We start from the raw sequence: 21,059 nt of genomic DNA on the forward strand, positions 1-21,059 counted from the left end.
CGTCCATTTTTATTTTTTCCTCCAGCTACCACTCTGTCTTCCTTTCTCTAAACAGCTAAACTTCTAGAAAAAGTAATGTACACTTTTCCTCACATTATCTCCAATCACTCTTTTCTCAACCCATTGTAATCTAGATTTCAATAAAACTACACTTGCAAAAGTTATAAATAACCTTCTTATTGCTGCATGTAATGGATAGTTCTCCCTCCTTACCATCATTTGATATAATTGACCATTTCTTCCTTCTTAGAAGATTCTTTTCCTTTGGTTTCTATGACACTACATTTTGAATAATAAATATGTGTTAAACTAGATAGTCTGGTGAACTAATAAAACACAATCTCTGCTCTAATGGAACATAAATAGAAATATGCTGAATAATAATTTATTGAATAATGATTGCTTGAATAATCGCTGTATAATTATCAATTATGGAAGTTCAAGAGTTCATTTGAAAAGAAATTTTTTATTGACACTGAAATCAAGTAGAAATTCACTACATTGATTTCATTTATATACATTAATGAGTATAAATTATCCTTTTATAATTATTTTTTTAAAGTGAAGTCTAATAAGTGGAAATTTCTTATGGTACATTTCATTAGATCTTAACTCAATGGAGGTATCATGAAGACTGTTGATTTAATCTAATCCAGGTAGATTGATTTATGGTGATCTTACCATTCCAGATTAGAACACATTAGTCTGAGTTGGCTAATAAATCCTACAGCCCATCTCTAGCAAATGTGTATTGACTTCCCACAAGTCTTTGGATCTTGCCCAATTTATGTTTGAATTCATTGATTGTTGCATTACCCAAATTACCAAAGGACTCAATAACCTCTAAATGCCAGCACAAATGCAAAATGACAGTTCACTTGAATGTTTTAGAATCCTATATGTTCCCACAGAAAGAGCTCATAGCCTTTTATCAACAGAAACCCAATTTATTGATCAATTGCTGAGAAATTAGGGGGCAACAGAAAATAGACTTATCAATCTACCATGTGCTATTGCGGGCATGTGGTGTGGGACTGGCGGGCAGCCCCACCCATGGCCCCAGCATGGGATCCACTAGGCGAAGCCAGCTGGGCTCCTGAGTTGGGTGGGGACTTGGAGAACTTTTATGTCTAGCTGGAGGATTGTATATGCACTAATCAGCACTCTGTGTCTAGCTCGGGGTTTGTAGATGCACCAATCAGCACTCTGTATCTAGCTAATCTGGTGGGGACTTGGAGAACTTTTATGTCTCACTAGAGGATTGTAAATGCACCAATCATCACTCTGTGTCTAGCTAAAGGTTTGTAAATGCACCAATCAGTGCTCTGTGTCTAGCTAAACTAGTGGGGACTTGGAGAACTTTTATGTCTAGCTAAAGGTTTGTAAATGCACCAATCAGCACTCTATGTCTAGATCAAGGTTTGTAAACATACCAATCAGTGCTCTGTGTCTACCTAATCTAGTGGGGACTTGGAGAACTTTTGTGTCTAGCTAAAGGATTGTAAATGCTCCAATCAGCACTCTGTGTCTAGCTCATGGATTGTAAATGCACCAATCAGCCCCCTGTCAAAATTGAGCAATCAGCTCTCTGTACAGTTGACCAATCAGCAGGATGTGTGTGGGGCCAGATAAGGGAATAAAAGCAGGCTGCTCAAGCCAGCAGTGGCAACCCGCTTGGGTCCCCTTCCACACTGTGGAAGCTTTGTTCTTTTGCTCTTTGCAATAAATCTTGCTGCTGCTCACTCTTTGGATCCGCACCACCTTTATGAGCTGTAACACTCACCACGAAGGTCTGCAGCTTCACTCCTGAGGCCAGCAAGACCACAAATCCACTGGGAGGGATGAACAACTCCAGATGGGAGGAATGAACAACTCCAGATGCGCCACCTTAAGAGCTGTAACACTCACCGCAAAGGTCTGCAGCTTCACTCCTGAAGCCAGTGAGACCACGAACCCACCAGAAGGAAGAAACTCTGAACACATCCGAATATTAGAAGGAATAAACTCCAGACACACCATCTTTAAGAACTGTAACACTCAACACAAGGGTCTGCGGCTTCATTCTTGAAGTCAGTGAGACCAAGAACCCACCAATTCTGGACACATTTTGGCAACCACGAAGGGACCATTGCCTATTGCCAAGCATTGGGACTATTGTCTATCACCAAGCAGTGAGTACCAATGGACACCTTTAGCTTGCTCTTCTATCCTATTTTTCCTTAGAATTTGGGGCTAAATACTGGGCACCTGTCGGCTAGTTAAAAGCAACTAGCTTGGCCGCTGGACTAAAGACATGGGTTTCAGGCTTTCTGGGAAAGGGCTCTCTAACAATCCCTGACTCTTCGGTGTTGGGAGTGTTGGTTTACCTGGAACCAGCTTCCACTTTCCCTGTACTTCTGGGCTGAGCCAAGGGTTGACAGAGAGGAAAGCCATGCAGCTCTGGGTTCCCAACAACAAGTCGGTTTTCCCTGTGGTCTTGAGCGGAATTCTCAAAGGCATGTTGCCCAAGCGAGACTCACCCATCTATCCTATCTATCCTGACCCTTGCCCCCTGGGTCCTTACAGAAAAACTTCCTCTTGCTTCTCTGCTCCGAGGTTAGTCCCGCTTCTAAAAATTGCTCCCTGTCTCTGGTGCTTTCCTAGTTTCTCATATAAGAATGACTTCTAGTATAAACTCCAAGACTCTGTTACCTTCTTTAGGCACCCTGGCTCACCAATCAGAAAGACATAATTTTTGCCCAAAGCCCCATCATAGGGGGGACTACCTGGAATTTCAGGATCCCTCCTCAGCCTAACAGGCCTAACAAAAGCTATTCCTGAAGCTAGGATGGGGGAGCTTCAGAAATTGTATCCTTCCTATTCATATAAGTGGGGGCAAAAGGCATCACTCTTCCAACTCTGGAGATCCCTTCCCTCCCTCAGGGTATGGCCCTGCACTTCATTTTTGGGGATAACATCTTTATAGGACAGGGGTAAAGTCCCAATACTAACAGGAGAATGCTTAGGACTCTAACGGGTTTTCGAGAATGCATCGATAAGGGCCACTAAATTCAATTTTTCTCGGTCCTCCTTGTGGTCTAGGAGGACAGGCAAGGGTGCAGGTTTTTGAGAATGCACCAGTAAGGGCCACTAAATCTGACCTTCCTTGGTTCTCCATGTGGTCTAGGAGGAAAACTAGTGTTTCTGCTGCTGTTTCAGTAAGCTCAACTATTCTGGTCAGCAATGTCCAGGGACTGTTGTGGATTCTTGGGCAGGGGTTGTTTCTGCTGCTGCATTGGTGAGTGCAACTATTCTGATCAGAAGGGTCCAGGGACTGTTGTGGGTTTTTGGGCAGGGGGAGAAACATAACAAACCAAAACCATGGGTGGTTTTGTCTTTTAGATGGGAAACACTCAGGCATCAACAGGCTCACCCTTGAAATGCATCCTAAGCCATTGGGACCAATTTGACCCACAAACCCTGAAAAAGAGGCAGCTTATTTTTTTCTGCACTATGGCTTGGCCCCAGTATTCTCTCTCTAATGGGGAAAAATGGCCACCTGAGGGAAGTACAAATTACAATACTATCCTGCAGCTTGACCTTTTCTGTAAGAGGGAAGGCAAATAGAGTGAAATACCTTATGTCCAAGCCTTCTTTTCATTGAGGGAGAATACACAACTATGCAAAGCTTACAATTTACATCCCACAGAAGGACCTCTCAGCTTACTCCCATATCCTAGCCTTCCTATAGCTCCCCTTCCTATTAATGATAATCCTCCTCTAATCTCCCCTGCCCAGAAGGAAATAAGCACAGAAATTTCCAAAGGGACACAAAAACCCCCGGGCTATCAGTTATGTCCTCTTCAAGCTGTAGGGGCAGGGGAATTTGGCCCAACCTGGGTACATGTCCCCTTCTCCCTCTCTGATTTAAAGCAGATCAAGGCATACCTTGGGAAGTTTTCAGATGATCTTGATAGGTACATAGATGTCCTACAGGGTCTAGGGCAAACCTGCCACCTGGCTCAGAGACATGTCATGCTACTGTTAGATCAAACCCTAGCCTTTAATGAAAAGAATTTATTCTTTTCTGCAGCCCGAGAGTTTGGAGATACCTGGTATCTTAGTCAAGTAAATGATAGAATGACAGCCAAAGAAAGGGACAAATTCCCTACTGGTCAGCAAGCCATCCCCAGTATGGATCCCCACTGGGAGCTCGACTCAGATGATAGGGACTGGAGTTGTAAACATCTGTTGACCTGTGTTCTACAAGGATTTAGGAGAATTAGAAAAAGCCCATGAATTATTCAATGACGTCCACCATAACTCAGGGAAAGGAAGGAAATCCTTCTGCCTTCCTCAAGTGGCTATGGAAGACCTTAAGAAAATATACTCCCTTTTCACCTGAATCACTCGAGGGTGAATTGATTCTAAAAGATAAGTTTGTTATTCAATCAGCTGCAGATATCAGGAGAATTCTCCAAAAGCAAGCTCTGGGCCCTGAACAAAATTTGGAGGCATTAATAAACCTGGTAACCTCAGTGTTCTATAATAGAGACCAAGAGGAACAGGCCCAAAAGGAAATACAAGATCAGAGAAAGGTTGCAGCCTTAGTCATGGCCCTCAAACAAACAAACCTTGATGGTTCAGAGAGGACAGAAAATGGAGAATGCCAATTACCTAGTAGGGCTTGTTATCAGTGTGGTTTACTAGGACACTTTAAAAAAGATTGTCCAGTGAGAAACAAGCTGCCCCCTCGTCCATGTCTGCTATGCCGAGGCAATCACTGGAAGGTGCACTGCCCCAGAGGACAAAGGTTCTCTGGGCCAGAAGCCCCTAACCAGATGATCCAACAACAGGACTGAGGGTGCCTGGGGCAAGTGCCAGCTCATGTCATCACCCTCACTGAGCCCTGGGTATGTTTAACCATTGAGGGCCAGAAAATTGACTTCCTCCTGGACACTGGTGCGGCCTTCTCAGTGTTAGTCTCCTGTCCTGGATGACTGTCCTCAAGGTCTGTTACCATCTGAGGAATCCTGGGATAGCCTGTAACCAGTATTTCTCCCACCTCCTCAGTTGTAATTGGGAGACTTTGCTCTTTTCACATGCTTTTCTTGTTATGCCTGAAAGTCCCACACACTTATTAGGGAGGGATATATTAGCCAAAGCTGGAGCTATTATCCACATGAATATGGGGAACAAGTTACCCATTTATTGTCCCCTACTTGAGGAGGGAACCAACCCTGAAGTCTGGGCATTGGAAGGACAATTTGGAAGGGCAAAAAATGCCCACCCAGTCCAAATCAGGCTAAAAGACCCCGCCACTTTTCCTTATCAAAGGCAATATCCCTTAAGGCCTGAAGCTCATAAAGGTTTACAGGATGTTGTTAAACATTTAAAAGCTCAAGGCTTAGTAAGGAAATGCAGCAGTCCCTGTAACACCCCAGTTCTAGAAATACAAAAACCAAATGGTCATTGGAGATTAGTGCAAGATCTTGGACTCATTAATGAGTCAGTAATTCTTCTATGTCTAGTTGTACCCAACCCCTATACCCTGCTCTCTCAAATACCAGAGGAAGCAGAATGGTTTACGGTCTGGACCTCAAGGATGCCTTTTTCTGTATTCCCCTGTACTCTGACTCCCAGTTTCTCATTGCCTTTGAGGATCCCACAGACCACATGTCCTAACTTATGTGGACGGTCTTGCTCCAAGGGTTTAGGGATAGCCCTCAACTCTTTGGTGAGGCACTGGCCCAAGATCTAGGCCACTTCTCAAGTCCAGGCACTCTGGTCCTTCAGTATGTGGATGATTTACCTTTGGCTACCAGTTCAGAAGCCTCGTGCCAGCAGGCTACTCTAGATCTCTTGAACTTTCTAGCTAATCAAGGGTACAAGGTATCTAGGTTGAAGGCCCAGCTTTGCCTACAGCAGGTCAAATATCTAGGCCTAATCTTAGCCAGAGGGACCAGGGCCCTCAGCAAGGAAGAAATGTAGCCTATACTGGCTTATCCTCATCCTAAGACATTTAAAAAATTGTGGAGGTTCCTTGGAATTACTGGCTTTTGCGACTATGGATCCCTGGATGCAGCGAGATAGCCAGTCCCCTCTATAATCAAGGAAACCCAGAGGGCAAATACTCATCTAGTAGAATGGGAACCAGAGGCAGAAACAGCCTTCAAAACCTTAAAGCAGGCCCTAGTACAAGCTCCAGCTTTAAGCCTTCCAACAGGACAAAACTTCTCTTTATAAGTCACAGAGAGAGCAGGGATAGCACTTGGAGTCCTTACTCAGACTCGTGGGACAACCCCACAACCAGCAGCATACCTAAGTAAGGAAATTGATGCAGTAGTAAAAGGTTGGCCTCACTGTTTAGGGATAGTTGCGGCGGTGTCCGTCTTAGTGTCAGAGGCTATCAAAATAGTACAAGGAAAGGATCTCACTGTCTGGACTACTCATGATGTAAATGGCATACTAGGTGCCAGAGGAAGTTTATGGCTATCAGACAACTGCCTACTTAGATACCAGACACTACTCCTTGAGGGACTGGTGCTTCAAATACACACCCTCAAACCCTGTCACTTTTCTCCCAGAGAATGGGGAACCTATTGAGCATGACTGCCAACAAATTATAGTCCAGACTTATGTCACCTAAGATGATCTCTTAGAAGTCCCCTGAGCTAATCCTGACCTTAACCTATATACTGATGGAAGTTCATTTGTAGAGAATGGGATATGAAGGGCAGGTTATGCCATAGTTAGTGATGTAACCATACTTGAAAGTAAGCCTCTTCCCCCAGGGACCAGTGCCCAGTTAGCAGAAATAGTGGCACTTACCTGCACCTTAGAACTGGGAAAGGGAAAAAGAATAAATGTGCACACAGATAGCAAGTATGCTTATCTAATCCTATATGCCCATGCTGCAATATGGAAAGAAAGGGAGTTCCTAACCTCTGGGGGAACCCCCATTAAATACCACAAGGCAAGGGGAGAACAGCAGCATGAGCAGCTGGCAGAGGTAGCAGAAAGGAAAGAGACAAAAAGTCAGAGAAAGCAAGAGAGAGAGGAAAAAACAGAGAGACAAAGAGAAGCAGTCAAAGAGAGAGAGGAAGAGACAGACAGAAAGTCAAAGAAAGAAAGAGAGGAAGAGACAAAGAGGGAGTCACAAAAGAGAGAGATGAAGAAGTCAATGAGAAAAAGAGATGGAAGTAGTAAAGAAAAAACAGTGTACCCTATTCCTTTAAAAGCCAGGGTAAATTTCCGTCTACCCAGCCAAGGTATATTCCTCTTATGTGGAACGTTGACCTATATCTGCCTCCCCACTAACTGGACCGGCACCTGCACCTTAGTCTTTCTAAGTCCCAACATTAACATTGCTCCAGGAAATCAGACCTTATCAGTACCCCTCAAAGCCCAAGTCCATCGGCGCAGAGCCATACAACTAATACCCCTGCTTATAGGGTTAGGAATGGCTACTGCTACAGGAACTGGAATAGCTGGTTTATCTACTTCATTATCCTACTACCACACACTCTCAAAGGATTTCTCAGACAGTTTGCAAGAAATAACAAAATCTATCCTTACTCTACAATCCCAAATAGACTCTTTGGCAGCAGTGACTCTCCAAAACCACCAAGGCCTCGACCTCCTCAATGCTGAGAAAGGAGGACTCTGCACCTTCTTAGGGGAAGAGTGTTGTTTTTACGCTAACCAATCAGGGATACTACGAGATGCTGCCTGGCATTTATAGGAAAAGGCTTCTGAAATCAGACAACACCTTTCAAACTCTTATACCAATCTCTGGAGTTGGGCAACATGGCTTCTCCCCTTTCTAGGTCCCTTGGCAGCCATCTTGCTGTTACTCACCTTTGGGCCCTGTATCTTTAACCTTCTTGTCAAATTTGTTTCTTCTAGAATCAAAGCCATCAGGCTACAGATGGTCTTAAAAATGGAACCCCAAATGAGTTCAACTAACAACTTCTACTGAGGACCCCTGGACCAACCCACTGGTACTTTCACTGGCCTGCAGAGCTCCCCTCTGGAAGACACTATAACTGCAGGGCCACTTCTTTGCCCCTATCCAGCAGAAAGTAGCTAGAGCGGTCATCGGTCAAATTCCCAACAGCAGTTGGGGTGTCCTTCTTAGAGGGGGGGATTGAGAGGTGACAATGTGCTAGCAGCCCTCGCTCACTTTCAGCGCCTCCTTGGCCTTGGTGTCCACTCTGGCCATGCTTAAGGAGCGCTTTAGCCCACTGCTGCACTGTGGGAGCCCCTCTCTGGGCTGGCTGAGGCCACAGCCAACTCCCTCTGCTTGTGGGGAGGTGTGGAGAGAGAGGTGCGGGTGGGAACTGGGGTGCACATGTCGCTTGTAGGCCAGCATGAGTTCCAGGTGGGCGTGGGCTTGGCAGGCCTGCACTTGGAGCAACCAGCTGGTGCTGCCAGCCCTGGGCAGTGAGGGGCTTAGCACCTGGGCCAGCAGCTGTGGAGGGTGCGCTGGGTCTCCCAGCACCGCCGGCTCACCTGTGCCACACTCAAATTCTCGCCAGGCCTCAGCTGCCTCCCTGCGGGGCAGGGCTCAGGACGTGCAGCCTGCCATGCCCAAGCCCCCCCACAGTAGGCTCCTGTGCATCCCAAGCCTCCCCAACGGGCACCACCCCCTGCTCCCTGATGCCCGGTCCCATCGACCACCCAAGGGTTGAGGAGTGCAGGCATACAGTGCAGGGCTGGTGGGCAGCTCTGCCCGTGGCCCTGGCACGGGATCCACTAGGCGAAGCCAGCTGGGCTCCTGAGTTGGGTGGGGACATGGAGAACTTTTATCTCTAGCTGGAGGATTGTACATGCACCAATCAGCACTCTGTGTCTAGCTCAGGGTTTGTGGATGCACCAATCAGCACTCTGTATCTAGCTAATCTGGTGGGGACTTGGAGAAATTTTATGTCTAGCTAGAGGATTGTAAATGCACCAATCAGCACTCTGTGTCTAGCTAAAGGTTTGTAAATGCACCAATCAGTGCTCTGTGTCTAGCTAAACTAGTGGGGACTTGGAGAACTTTTATGTCTAGCTAAAGGTTTGTACATGTACCAGTCAGCACCCTATGTCTAGCTCAAGGTTTGTAAACATACCAATCAGTGCTCTGTATCTAGTTAGTCTAGTGGGGACTTGGAGAACTTTTGTGTCTAGCTAAAGGATTGTAAATGCTCCAATCAGCACTCTGTGTCTAGCTCATGGATTGTAAATGCACCAATCAGCACCCTGTCAAAATTGAACAATCAGCTGTTTGTACAATGGACCAATCAGCAGGATGTGTGTGGGGCCAGATAAGGGAATAAAAGCAGGCTGCTTGAGCCAGCAGTGGCAACCCACTTGGGTCCTCTTCCACACTGTGGAAGCTTTGCTCTTTTGCTCTTTGCAATAAATCTTGCTGCTGCTCACTCTTTGGGTCTGCACCGCCTTTATGAGCTGTAACACTCACTGCAAAGGTCTGCAACTTCACTCCTGAGGCCAGTGAGACCACGAACCCACCTGGAGGGATGAACAACTCTGGACGGGAGGAATGAACAACTCCAGACGCGCTGCCTTAAGAGCTGTAACACTCACCGGGAAGGTCTGCAGCTTCACTCCTGAAGCCAGCAAGACCACGAACCCACCAGAAGGAAGAAACTCTGAACACGTCCGAACATCAGAAGGAACAAAGTCCGGACACACTACCTTTAAGAACTGTAACGCTCACCGCGAGGGTCCGCACCTTCATTCTCGAAGTCAGTGAGACCAAGAACCCACCAATTTAGGACACACTATGTGTTAGGCCTGGCTCAGTAAGTATAAAGAATATGATAAAACTGGATTCTGGAATCTTACAATCTAGTCAGGAAGCAAAGAAAAAGACTTTGCTTTAAAGTTGGTGCAGTGGCTCATGCCTATAACCCCAGCACTTCGGGATGCCAAAGTGGGCAGATCACTTGAGGCCAGGAATTGGAGACCAGGCTGGTAAAGTAGTGAAACTCGGTCTCTTCTACAAATAAAAAAATTAGCTGGGCGTGGTGGTGCACACCTGTGGTCCCAGCTATTCAGGAGGCTGAGGCACAAGAATTGCTTGAATCTGGGAGGCAAAGGTTGCAGTGAGCCGAGATGGCACCACTGTACTATGGTCTAGACAACAAAGCAAGGCCCTGTCCAAAAAAAAAGACTCTGCTTTAACATAAAACTCACCACCTAGAATGTCTTCTAAATTTTTTAGTTTTGTTTCTTCTAGAATGTCTTTTAATTTTCTTATTTTTGTTTTTTCTCTTATAAAAATGCATTCAACAAATTCATTTAAGAAATATTTGTTGGCTTCATATGATCATGTGCCAATCACTGATGCTAGGCAAATACGGCTCCTACTGTCATAGACCTTTTTAGTGAAGAGAGAGAGACAATACACAAACAAATCATTGTTTTAGACCATAACAAATACTATGAAAACAATAAGCAAGGTAACATGGAGAGTGACTGGGGTGCCATGTTAATTGTGTGGTCAAGGAATGCCTCTCTGATGTGGTGACATCAACTGAAGTCTGAGACAAGAAGCCATGTTGAACATTTGGAAGAACAGTGGTCTAGAAGAGGGAAGAGCAATTGCACAAGCCCTGGGCCCAGAAGTAACTTAGCATGTCCCAGGAACAAAATGAGTATTAGTTACTAATACTGATTATCTCAGGGATTTATTTGGTTCTATAAAGACTTACAAGCCAACGTCTCTGTCCTAAAGGAGCTCTGTAACACAGACAGACATAAATAAAAAAGATCACTATACAGTGCAAAAGTACACTGCAGTGACAGCAGTATGGACAAGCTAAGGAATAAGAAGGAAGAGTGATTACTTCTTTGGGGTGTGTTTCAGGGAAGGCATCACAAAGGTGGTGATGTAAAAGCAGAATTTTGAAATATCGTTAGAATTGACCAAGCAGGGAGTAGAGTTGTGCTGGGGGAACAGTGCACAGAGAACACTGAGGGCAAAGACCTCCAGGCTGTTTCCTGTTAGTGAACATTGAAATAGAACAAAGTGACGCTCAAAAGGCACAGGCGCCAGGCCATGATGGGCCTTATATTCGGTGCATGACTGGAGCTATCAAGAGACTCCAAGGAAGGAAACACAGCGTTGGATTCGTTTTACGTGACTGTCTCCCTTAAGTATGTCTTCGGGAGAGTAAATGTTAAATGATAAAATGGCAAAGGGGCTCAGAAAGACATGAGAAACCTGAGAGGCTTTGAGGGGTGGACAAATGAGTAGGACTGGGATTTGCCCACTGTTTAGTCACTAATAACTTCCAGTACCTGGCAGTAATAAATACTTGAAAGAATGTATGACAATGACAATGAGTAAACGGTGATTGGCTGGGTGTGGCAGCACCATGTCTGATGAGCAGAAGTCATGAGCCCCCTCATTAATAGACACTGATGTGTTGTTTTAATTCTAACAACCCTATATGTAACTCCACTTTTCAGGTGAGAAAAACCGTAGCCTCAGAGACATCAGGGTACCCTGCCAGAGGTTTTAGAACTCGTTGGAAACTTGGATCAAGAGGGTGTGACAAATAACCAGGTATGCATGCTTAAAAATTACTTTCTACTACTTAGCCTACAGGCTCAAAGAATGAAATTATCTCATAAAAGAGATAATTTATAAAGTCACTCTCAAAAGAGGGACAATAGAGGGTTCCGGAACGTTCCCGCCAGCCGCCACGAGAAGACCGGAGAGCTGCGTCACAACAGTCCAAAGTCAAACCTACCCCCAACCCCCGTCCCCGCCATCCAGGGAAGGAGCGGGGCAGGGTTCTTGGTCCGCCGCTGTCGCCTGCGCAGTCGCAGTGCGGCTCGTGGCCGCAGCTGCCTGAAAGAGAAGGGCGGAGGGACGAGTATACGCATGCGTCTGTTCCTAGACTGCTGGATCTCAGATCCCGCAGTGAGGTCTGACGTCATTTCCTGCCGTAAGTATACTGTGCCTCCGGGTCGCGGTCATTTTGAGCCCCCTGTCTGGGTGACTTCTTGCGGCTGTTCTCCCCCTCCCCCTCCCCGCCGTACCTTTCACTTTTCTCCCTCCCTGCCCCCTCTCGAGTCCACCCTCCGGGCCTTCTGCCCCTGATCGCTTCGTTTTCCTTGCCGTCGCCTGCTGCTGTCGTCGGGAGGTGGGTGAGGTGACGCAGACAGCCCCGTTGTTGCCCTCCGCGTATCCCCTCACCACCTTCGCGGCCATCCACGACTTTCGCACCTTCCGCCATTTTCCTGCCTGTGAGGGTGGACAGATCGCGCTCGGGTCTGGGCCACCTGAGTGCCGGTGACTGCGGGAGGCGACGGAGTGCTTCTGGGGGTGTGAGCTGGGGAAGTTCGTGGTCATAGATGCGTGTGGGGTTGTTGCTCAGTCTGTAAGGGCAGGTGGGAGACGGACACTGGGTGGAAGATGGAGTGCGGGAATCAGCTGTTGTAGGCCGCTTAGGCTTTAATCCAGCGTTCTTTTGTGTAAAGAACTTAAAATGGTATTGTCTCAAGCGCCGTGTCAGCCCTGACAGTCTTACTGGTGTTTCTAGGAAGGATGCTGTTATAGGAATAAGAGGGTTTCATTTTTTCTCATAGGGTTGTAGGGTAAAAGTAGTTTATTCAGCAGACTGCATCCGTCCATGAATTCAGCTGACCCTTTTCTCTAATTAAGGGGTTGGCATGTAGTAGGCCCGCATGGCTTATTGACTGAATGAATTATGGAAGGGCTCAGTTGCTATCCTCACTGTGTATGCCATTTCCTGTTTCCATGCAAATTGTTTTTAAAATGGGAATAATCATGATCCCACGTAAACATTCTGTAAAATAGTTACTTGATCTGTTGGTCTGAGTCCCAATATATGAGTTTTTAAAAAAAGAACCAAATAAAAAAATGTATATTCTTGGAATTTTATGCATTTTTTTCTTATATTCTTGGGGAGGAAGGAAATTTGGAGATACAGAATTCGCTGTTAGTTTTACATCACAGGGAGAAGGATATGACGTCTTTGTTATTCCATAATTTTGGAGTGCTCCTTTGTGGGAGAGGTTGAATGTTTCTGATGATTATTTCATTTTTTAATATGGAAGCTCAGAAATGACGAAATTTTTTTTCTCTTCTATTTTGGGGAATTATCCTAATCATTGGGCATAGATTCGAGAAACGACCAAAACATAGGATGTGAAAGAACCCACTTTCAGGAGGAAAAAATACGTCTGTTATTTTATTGATATCTTGATAGTAAAAAAAATTATCAACTTATAAAACGCATATGCTTTTTCAATTAAGGGACTTAACCTGAATAGTGAGTTCCAAATTAATCAGTAGGTCTGTTACTTTTTCATCTAGCTATTTATATGTGAGGTACTTAAGATACAGTAGTGTTTAGTAAATATTTGTTGATTGATTGCTGTGTAGACTAGTAGTTTTACTATATCATACGTCTTGATTTACTTTGACCTATCTAGTGATAGTTTCTAATACTTAATATGTAATGTTTTTGATACAGGAAAAATGAATGGGAGGGCTGATTTTCGAGAGCCGAATGCAGAGGTTCCAAGACCAATTCCCCGTAACTATCTATTAAGTATTTATACTTAGAAGCACTTCCTATGTAAAGGAAATTTCACTGCCTTGAGTAACAGTGGCAGCTGGGCTGGCTTCATGGGCATGTGCAGACAGCGCCCCATACTTGGTTTCATGTTCTAGTCTTGTTATCTTGAAATTCATAATCATTTGGACAAGCAGTCCCACGTTTTTATTTTGCACTGGGCCCAGCACATTAGGTAGCCAGTCCTGACTAGCAGATAGTAGCATTAATTCTATTTGAAGTCAAAGTTTGTTAAAAGTATATAAGTGGCCTGGCCTGGTGGCTCATGCCTGTAATCCCAGCACTTTGGGAGGCTGAGGTGGGTGGATCACCTGAGGTCAGGAGTTCGAGACTAGCCTGGCTAACATGGTGAAACCCCGTATCTACTAAAATACAAAAAATTAGCCTGGTGTGGTGATGGGTGCCTGTAATCCCAGCTACTCGGAAGGCTGAGGCAGGAGAATCGCTTGAACCTGGGAGGTGGAGGTTGCAGTGAGCCGAGATCGCGCCATTGCACTCCAGCCTGGGCAACAAGAGTGAAACACTGTCTCAAAAAAAAAAAAAAAAAAGTGCATAAGCCAGTTGTTTTATTATTTGAGTTTAAAAAATGGGTGCCTCTTGTTAATATTTAGGCTAAGATAATTTTTCAGACTTAGTTTTATTATGGATAATTTAATGTTTTCTGATTTTCCCTGGTAAAAAGACATAGGGCCTGATTACATTCCAACAGAGGAAGAAAGGAGAGTCTTCGCAGAATGCAATGATGAAAGCTTCTGGTTCAGATGTGAGTTCAATTTTCTAATTGATATAATTTGATCCAAAATTTGTACCTGAAATTTTGACCTGAATTTGAACCTGAAATTATAATAACTCCATATAGACCAAATTGGCAAACTTTTTGCATAATGTGGTTGTTGTTAAAAGAGATTAAGGAAATAAAGGAATTGCACACATTTTAAAGTAATTATTTCCAGATTTTTTTTTAATAAAACCATGAGATAATTTTGTTGATAATAGTAATAGTTAGCATTTACTGTATGTACATAGATTATATAAAAACAACCCAATAAGGTTGATAACTATTATTACCCTCACTTTACAGGTGAAGGAATTGAGGTTTAGAGATGTTAAATGGCAACACTTAGTGTTACACAGGTGATAAATTACGATGTTTGGAGTTGAAACCAGGTCTGTCTGAAACAGATTTTACTCTTAATGCTTTTAACCATTATAGAATAACAGGTTAGTTCCCATTTTATCATTGTGAAATGTTATACTACCAGCTCTTGATTTCTGACTAGAGAAATATATATATTTGTGTATATATATATATCAAGATTTTATTTTTTAAATACAGAGATTGTTGGAAGCAGTATGCACAATATACTCACTATTGAACGAAGAATTGGTATTGCTTTACTTGGAAACTGTAGTCCTTTCAGGTAAAAAGGAGGATGAATTTTTTTTTGTTTTTGTTTTTGTTTTTTTGAGATGGAGCTTCGCTCTTGTCTCCCAGGCTGGAGTACAATGGCGTGATCTCGGCTCACTGCAACTTCTGCCTCCTGGGTTCAAGCGATTCTCCTGCCTCAGCCTCCCGAGTAGCTGGGATTACAAGCATGTGCAACCACGCCCAGCAAATTTTTAGATTTCTAGTAGAGGCGGGATTTCACCATGCTGGCCAGGCTGGTCTTGGAACTCCTGACCTTAGGTGATCTGCCTTGGCCTCCCAAAGTGCTGGGATTATAGGCATAAGCCACCGCGCCCGGCAAATTTTTTTTAAAAAAAGGCAACTTGGCACAGTGCCTCATGGCTATAATTGCAGCACTTTGGGAGGCTGAGGCAGGAGGATTGCTTGAGCCCAGAAGTTCAAGACCAGCGTGGGCAACATAGAGGGGCCTTGTCTCTATCAAAAATGAAAGAAATTAGCTGGGTGTGGTGATACGTAGCTGTAATCGCAACCATTTGGGAGGCTGAGCCTGAGGCAGGAGGATCCCTTGAGCTGGGTAGATAGAGGCTGCTGCAGTAAGCTATGATCACATCACTGCATTCCAGCCTGGGTGACAGAGCCAAACCCTGTCTCAAAGAAAAGAAAAAAAGGGCAACTTAAGCCATAAGGAGGATGTATGTTTTCATCAGTCAGCCTGATATGTATGCTTAAAATGTGCAAGGTACCTGTTGGGAAGATAAGTTTTATGAAAGACAGACTTTGCCCTGAATTAGTTTTATTTTTTTGTTTGTTTGTTTTTGTTTTTGAGACGGAGTCTCACTCTCTTCCCCAGGCTGGAGTACAGTGGTGTGATTTCTGCTCACGTCAACATCCTTCTCCCGGGTTCAAGTGATTCTCCCGCCACAGCGTCCTGAGTACCTGGGACTACAGGCGTGCGCCACCATGCCCGGCTAATTTTTGTATTTTCAGTAGAGACCGGGTTTCACTATGTTGGCCAGGCTGATCTCGAACTCCTGACCTCAGTTGATTCACCTGCCTTGGCCTCCGAAAGTGCTGGGATTACAGGTGTGAGCCACCGCACCTGGCCCTGAAGTAGTTTTATATGTGGTGAGACAAAGCTAATACATGAAACACTTAGAGATTAAGTGTGTAATTGCAGAAGACTTTTTAAAGAGATAAATTAATTAGAATTGACTTACTGAAATTGAAAAATTTGAATAACTTTTGAAATTTTAAAACTCAAAATTTTCTCGAAATTTTACCAAATTTCAATTTGGTAAAAACTGAAGCCTCTTTCAATTTTACAGTTGTGTGTTTCTGTAACATAAGGTAGAACACCTGAGTTGGAAAGAGACCTTTATTTGTTAAGCAAACAATACTTTAACAACTTTATAATAGTACTATAGGCCAGGTATGGTGGCTCACACCTGTAATCCCAGCACCTTGGTTTTGTTTTGTTTTTTATTTTTGTAGATACTAGGTTTTGCCATGTTGCCCAGGCTAATCTTGAACCCCTGAGTTCAAGCGATCTGCCTGCCTTGGCCTCCCCAAATGGTGGAATTTCAAGCATGAGCCACTGAACCTGGCCCCAGCACGTTGGGTGGCTGAGGCAGGAGGATCGCCTGAGACCAGGAGTTTGAGACCAGCCTTGGCAACATAGTGAGACCCTGTCCCTAACCCCCCAACAACAACAACAACAAAATTAATAGTTAATAAGTAGATAAGTGAAGAGGAAAGGTGGAGTAGCATTTGGATGAAAGGAGTAGTGAACAAAGGCAGAGTTTGCAATAACTTCATCTCTGCTAGAGCCATGAGCCTGAATTGATTGGAACAGAGGTCTTTCATTGAGGATAGAACATAAAACATAGTAATGAGTTAAAGATTTGATCCATTATATCGTTTAGGTTCTTGAGCAGAGGGGGGTGATATGTAAGGTTTTTTTAAGGAAGGTTAGTTAACAGTGTGCAAGATGGGTAGAAGGGTGAGAAGTCGTACTTGGTAAAATCTGTTTTGAGCTTTTGGCAGTAACTTAGGCATATATATGTAGTCATCTATGAGATATAGTTGATTATTGTGTCATTTGGACTGGAAAAGATGAGCTGGCAACGAAAGACTTTTTAAAGGACAAAAGGATTTTTTTAAAAGTTCGACTAAGGGGGAATGGAGGAATGGTAAGAGGGAGGTAATAGCTTTAAGATAACCAGCTTAGGAGACTCAATGATACCTCTGAATAAAAGGTTCAGTTAGAAGGAGTTCTTGTTTGAAGATGAGGTTAGTTCAGACATTTTGAGTTCATAGTGCAACATTCGATTGTGGAAGATTTCTAAGCAACTAGAGATAGAAACAAAAGTATACATTAAAAATTAGTTTATTGTGGAGTTGTGTTGGTGAATTCACCTATAAATTAAGTGTAGAGATAAAAGCATAAAACTGATAATAGTTTCTGCCCTGTGATTAATACTTAGGATTGATAGAATAAAGGATAAAGTTTGGATAGTACCCATGGATAAAGGAACAAGTGATAGTGAAAGAATCAACAAAGACCAAGAGCAGTTAGGAAGATATAGGAGCTCTGATAGAATCTTTGTCATTTTATCCACCAATATTCAGAGACTTGCAGGTATTTCAAGCTAGAAAGAACCTGAATAAGAATTAGGTGATGATGTCCATTTTAAATTTATGGTGACTATGCATCTAAAACAGTTATTCTCAACTGGAAGCAGAATAACTGGAACGAGTTGAGAATAATTGTTTTAGATGCATAGTCATCATAAAGTAAGGACTTCTATAAAATTTTCATGGCTCATGAGAATGGGAATAATTTCTTTCTTTTTTTTTGAGACGGAGTCTCGCTCTATCGCCCAGGCTGGAGTACGGTGGTGCAATCTTGGCTCACTGCAAGCTCCGCCTCCTGGGTTCATACCATTCTCCTGCCTCAGCCTCCCGAGTAGCTGGGATTACAGGCGCCTGCCACCACGCCCGGCTAATTTTTTTTGTATTTTTACTAGAGATGGGGTTTCACTGTGTTAACCAGGATGGTCTCCATCTCCGGACCTCGTGATCCACCTGCCTCGGCCTCCCAAAGTGCTGGGATTACAGACGTGAGCCACTGTTTTTTTGTTGTTGTTTTTCTTTTTTCGGTTTTCTTTTTTTTGTGACTGGGTTTCACTCTTGTTGTCCAGGCTGGAATGCAATGGCACAGTCTTGGCTCACTGCAACCCCTGCCTCCTGGGTTCAAGCAATTCTCCTGCCTCAGCTTCCCGAGTAGCTGGGCGTATAGGCGCCTGCCACCATGCTCAGCTAATTTTTGTATTTTTAGTAGAGAAGGGGTTTCACCATGTTGGCCAGGCTGGTCTCAAGCTCCTGACCTTGTGATCTGCCCACCTCGGCCTCACAAAGTTCTGGGATTACAAGCATGAGCCACACTGCCGGGCCAGAATGGGAAGAATTTCTTAGAGAACTTGGCTGTATACTCTAGCAACAGTTTTTTTTTTTTTTTTTTTTTAAATCTTTGAAGATTATATAGAGTAGATAGGATAAAATGATCTATTTTCAAGTCTTGATGACACAGGATTAAGAAAAAGACAAGTGTGATAGAGGGGATTTGGGATCATTGTAGTGTTGGGCTAACGGTTAAATAGATGCTAAGGTGTCCAGATTTATTTCTGGCTGATAAACGTATGCTGTTGCAGGTGTTTAACATTCTAAATAGCTGTGACAGGGTTATGCCAAAAGTACATTAAAGGGTAGTGAACAGTGTCAGGATGCCCATGTATACCAGACTCTTAATAGTGGGACATGTGGTATATGAACAGTACAAAGCTAAGTGATTTCTGTGCATCAAAACAGATAAATCACAGGTTGAAAAGACAAAAAGCGGCTGGGCTTCGTGGCTCACACCTGTAATCCCAGCACTTTGGGAGGCTGAGGCGGGCAGATCACCTGAGGTCAGGAGTTTGAGACCAGCCTGACCTATATGGTGAAACCCCGTCTCTACTAAAAATACAAAAATTGGCTGGACATGGTGGCAGGCGCCTGTAATTCCAGCTACTCGGGAAGCTGAGACAGGAGAATCGCTTGAACCCGGGAGGCAGAGGTTGCAGCGAGCCAAGATCGTGCCACTGCACTCCAGCCTGGGCGACAGAGCGAGACTCCATCTCAAAAAAAAAAGACAAAAAGTATGTAATAAGGACAGGCTGAAAGACAGCTTGTTAATTTTATACCATATCTACATTACTGAGAAATTACAGCAGCCAAAAAATTACTGTATTAATAGGTGGCATTTGACTCTTAAAACAGATAACCAAGGTGTTGCATATTATAGCATCAAACATTGAAATGTAGAAGCTTGGTTGTAACCAGATGATAGGAAGTTCAACGTATAATTATCAGAAGGATGATAATCATACATAGGAAATTTTGTACTTTAACATTTGTACTTTCGAATTAGATAGTCTATGCTGTATGTGACATTTATGTAAACAAATAATGGCATCTGTGTTACTTTGGAGAGTATCACCTTGTGACTTGATTAGAAAAAGGTGATAAAAGCATTTACGAATTTATAAAAAAGCACTTACTAAGGTAATTTTTTATACATTTTTTAGGTCTGTTAAATATACTTATCCTGTTTTAAAATTAGACTTGTTGATCTAGGGACCATTCTCTTTCCTTAAGATAACTTTGTTTCTATACTGACCTACATTCCATTAATCTGAAATATAACTATGAAGGCATCTTATTTCTAGGTGCTTAAAATCGTGACCCTATGCACTGACCTAAAATCACTATGTCTGTGCCCAAACACACAGCCAGTGAAGACCCTGTGCATATAGGGTCAGTTTATTGCATATTCATGTTAAAATAGTGCTCAACCTCCAGAATTACTAAAAAGATGTATCAATTCATATTTGTTTCAGCTGGAGTCTATGAATAATATTTCATATATGTGTACTACTAGTTTTCAAATGATACAGTATAAGAGTGATAAGAGTATGGGCCAGGCATGGTGGCTCACACCTGTAATCCCAGCATTTTGAGAGGCCGAGGTCGGCGGATCACTTGAGGTCAGGAGTTCAAGACCAGCCTGGCTAACATGGTGAAACCCTGTCTCTACTAAAAATACAAAAATTAGCCAGGTGTGGTAGCACATGCCTGTAGTCCCAGCTTCTTGGGAGGCTGAGGCAGGAGAATGGCTTGAACTCGGGAGGCAGAGGTTGCATTGAGCCAAGATTGTGACATTGCACTGCAGCCTGGGTGACAAAGCGAGACTTCATCTCAAAAAAAAAAAAAAGAGTATGGACTCTGAGGCCTGATTGGCTGGATTCAAATCCCAGTTCCACACACAGTAGCTGTGAGATTTTGGACAAGTTCCTGAGGTCTGTGCTATAGTTTCCTTATCTATAAAATGAGGATAACTGCCTAGCTCATGAAATTATTATAGGGATTAATGCAATTTAATTAAGTGTTGGCTATCTTTATTAAATAGCTATTAGTGTTATTGTGATTAATGAAATAAAAATTTTTATTGACTACAGTTAGGAATATAGAGTAGCTTTTTGTTACTGTGAGGGGAGAAGAGTTCAAAGAATTGTAGGGATTCTTGTATATATTGAATATAGTTTGGGACTGTGGTAATAATGTGCACTAGGTTGTGGTCAGCAGTATTACTGATTTGCCTATAGAAACAGATTATTTAACAAAATAGATATTACATACTGTAGTGGAAAAGGCCACTGACTAGGGAGTCAGGAGACTTTGGTTCTGATCTCAGCATTACCACAAACTAACCAGCTGTGTTGCTTTGAGCAAATGACTTGTCTTTTCTGGATGTCAATGTACTCAGATTGGAATGAGGACTAGATAATCTCTGAAGCCTCTTTCAGTCTTACCATTGTCTTTTTCTGTGACATAAAGTAGAATACCTGAGTTGGAATGAGACCTTAGGTCTAATCTGTTATTCCTTTATAGCATGAGAAGAAGCTATGCAAAGACATTGTGGTGAATGGCAGAACTAGTACTAGAATCTCCTCGAA

At 43.4% G+C, this 21,059-nt stretch overlaps 1 protein-coding gene across 7 annotated transcripts in view; it reads left to right on the forward strand.

Annotated features, from left to right (window-relative positions):
- The first annotated feature begins 11,705 nt into the window (after positions 1–11,705).
- The window catches only part of OCIAD1 (OCIA domain containing 1), a 30,426-nt gene continuing 21,072 nt past the window's right edge, over positions 11,706–21,059 (forward strand). For 2 of the 7 annotated variants that reach the window (XM_054486868.2, XM_054486869.1), the window contains exons 1-3: positions 11,843–11,942; positions 13,497–13,559; positions 14,281–14,361. In XM_054486868.2, coding sequence (XP_054342843.1) covers positions 11,879–11,942; positions 13,497–13,559; positions 14,281–14,361 — 208 coding nt within the window. In that variant the 5' untranslated portion in view covers positions 11,843–11,878. Of the gene's footprint in view, positions 11,943–12,147; positions 12,323–13,496; positions 13,560–14,274; positions 14,362–21,059 lie in introns of those variants that run through there. The other 5 variants (XM_054486863.2, XM_063663638.1, XM_054486866.2 and 2 more) reach the window with 5 other exon arrangements.

The sequence above is a fragment of the Pongo pygmaeus genome, chromosome 3 (assembly GCF_028885625.2).
Source record: "Pongo pygmaeus isolate AG05252 chromosome 3, NHGRI_mPonPyg2-v2.0_pri, whole genome shotgun sequence".
Classification (NCBI taxonomy): Eukaryota; Metazoa; Chordata; class Mammalia; order Primates; family Hominidae; genus Pongo; species Pongo pygmaeus.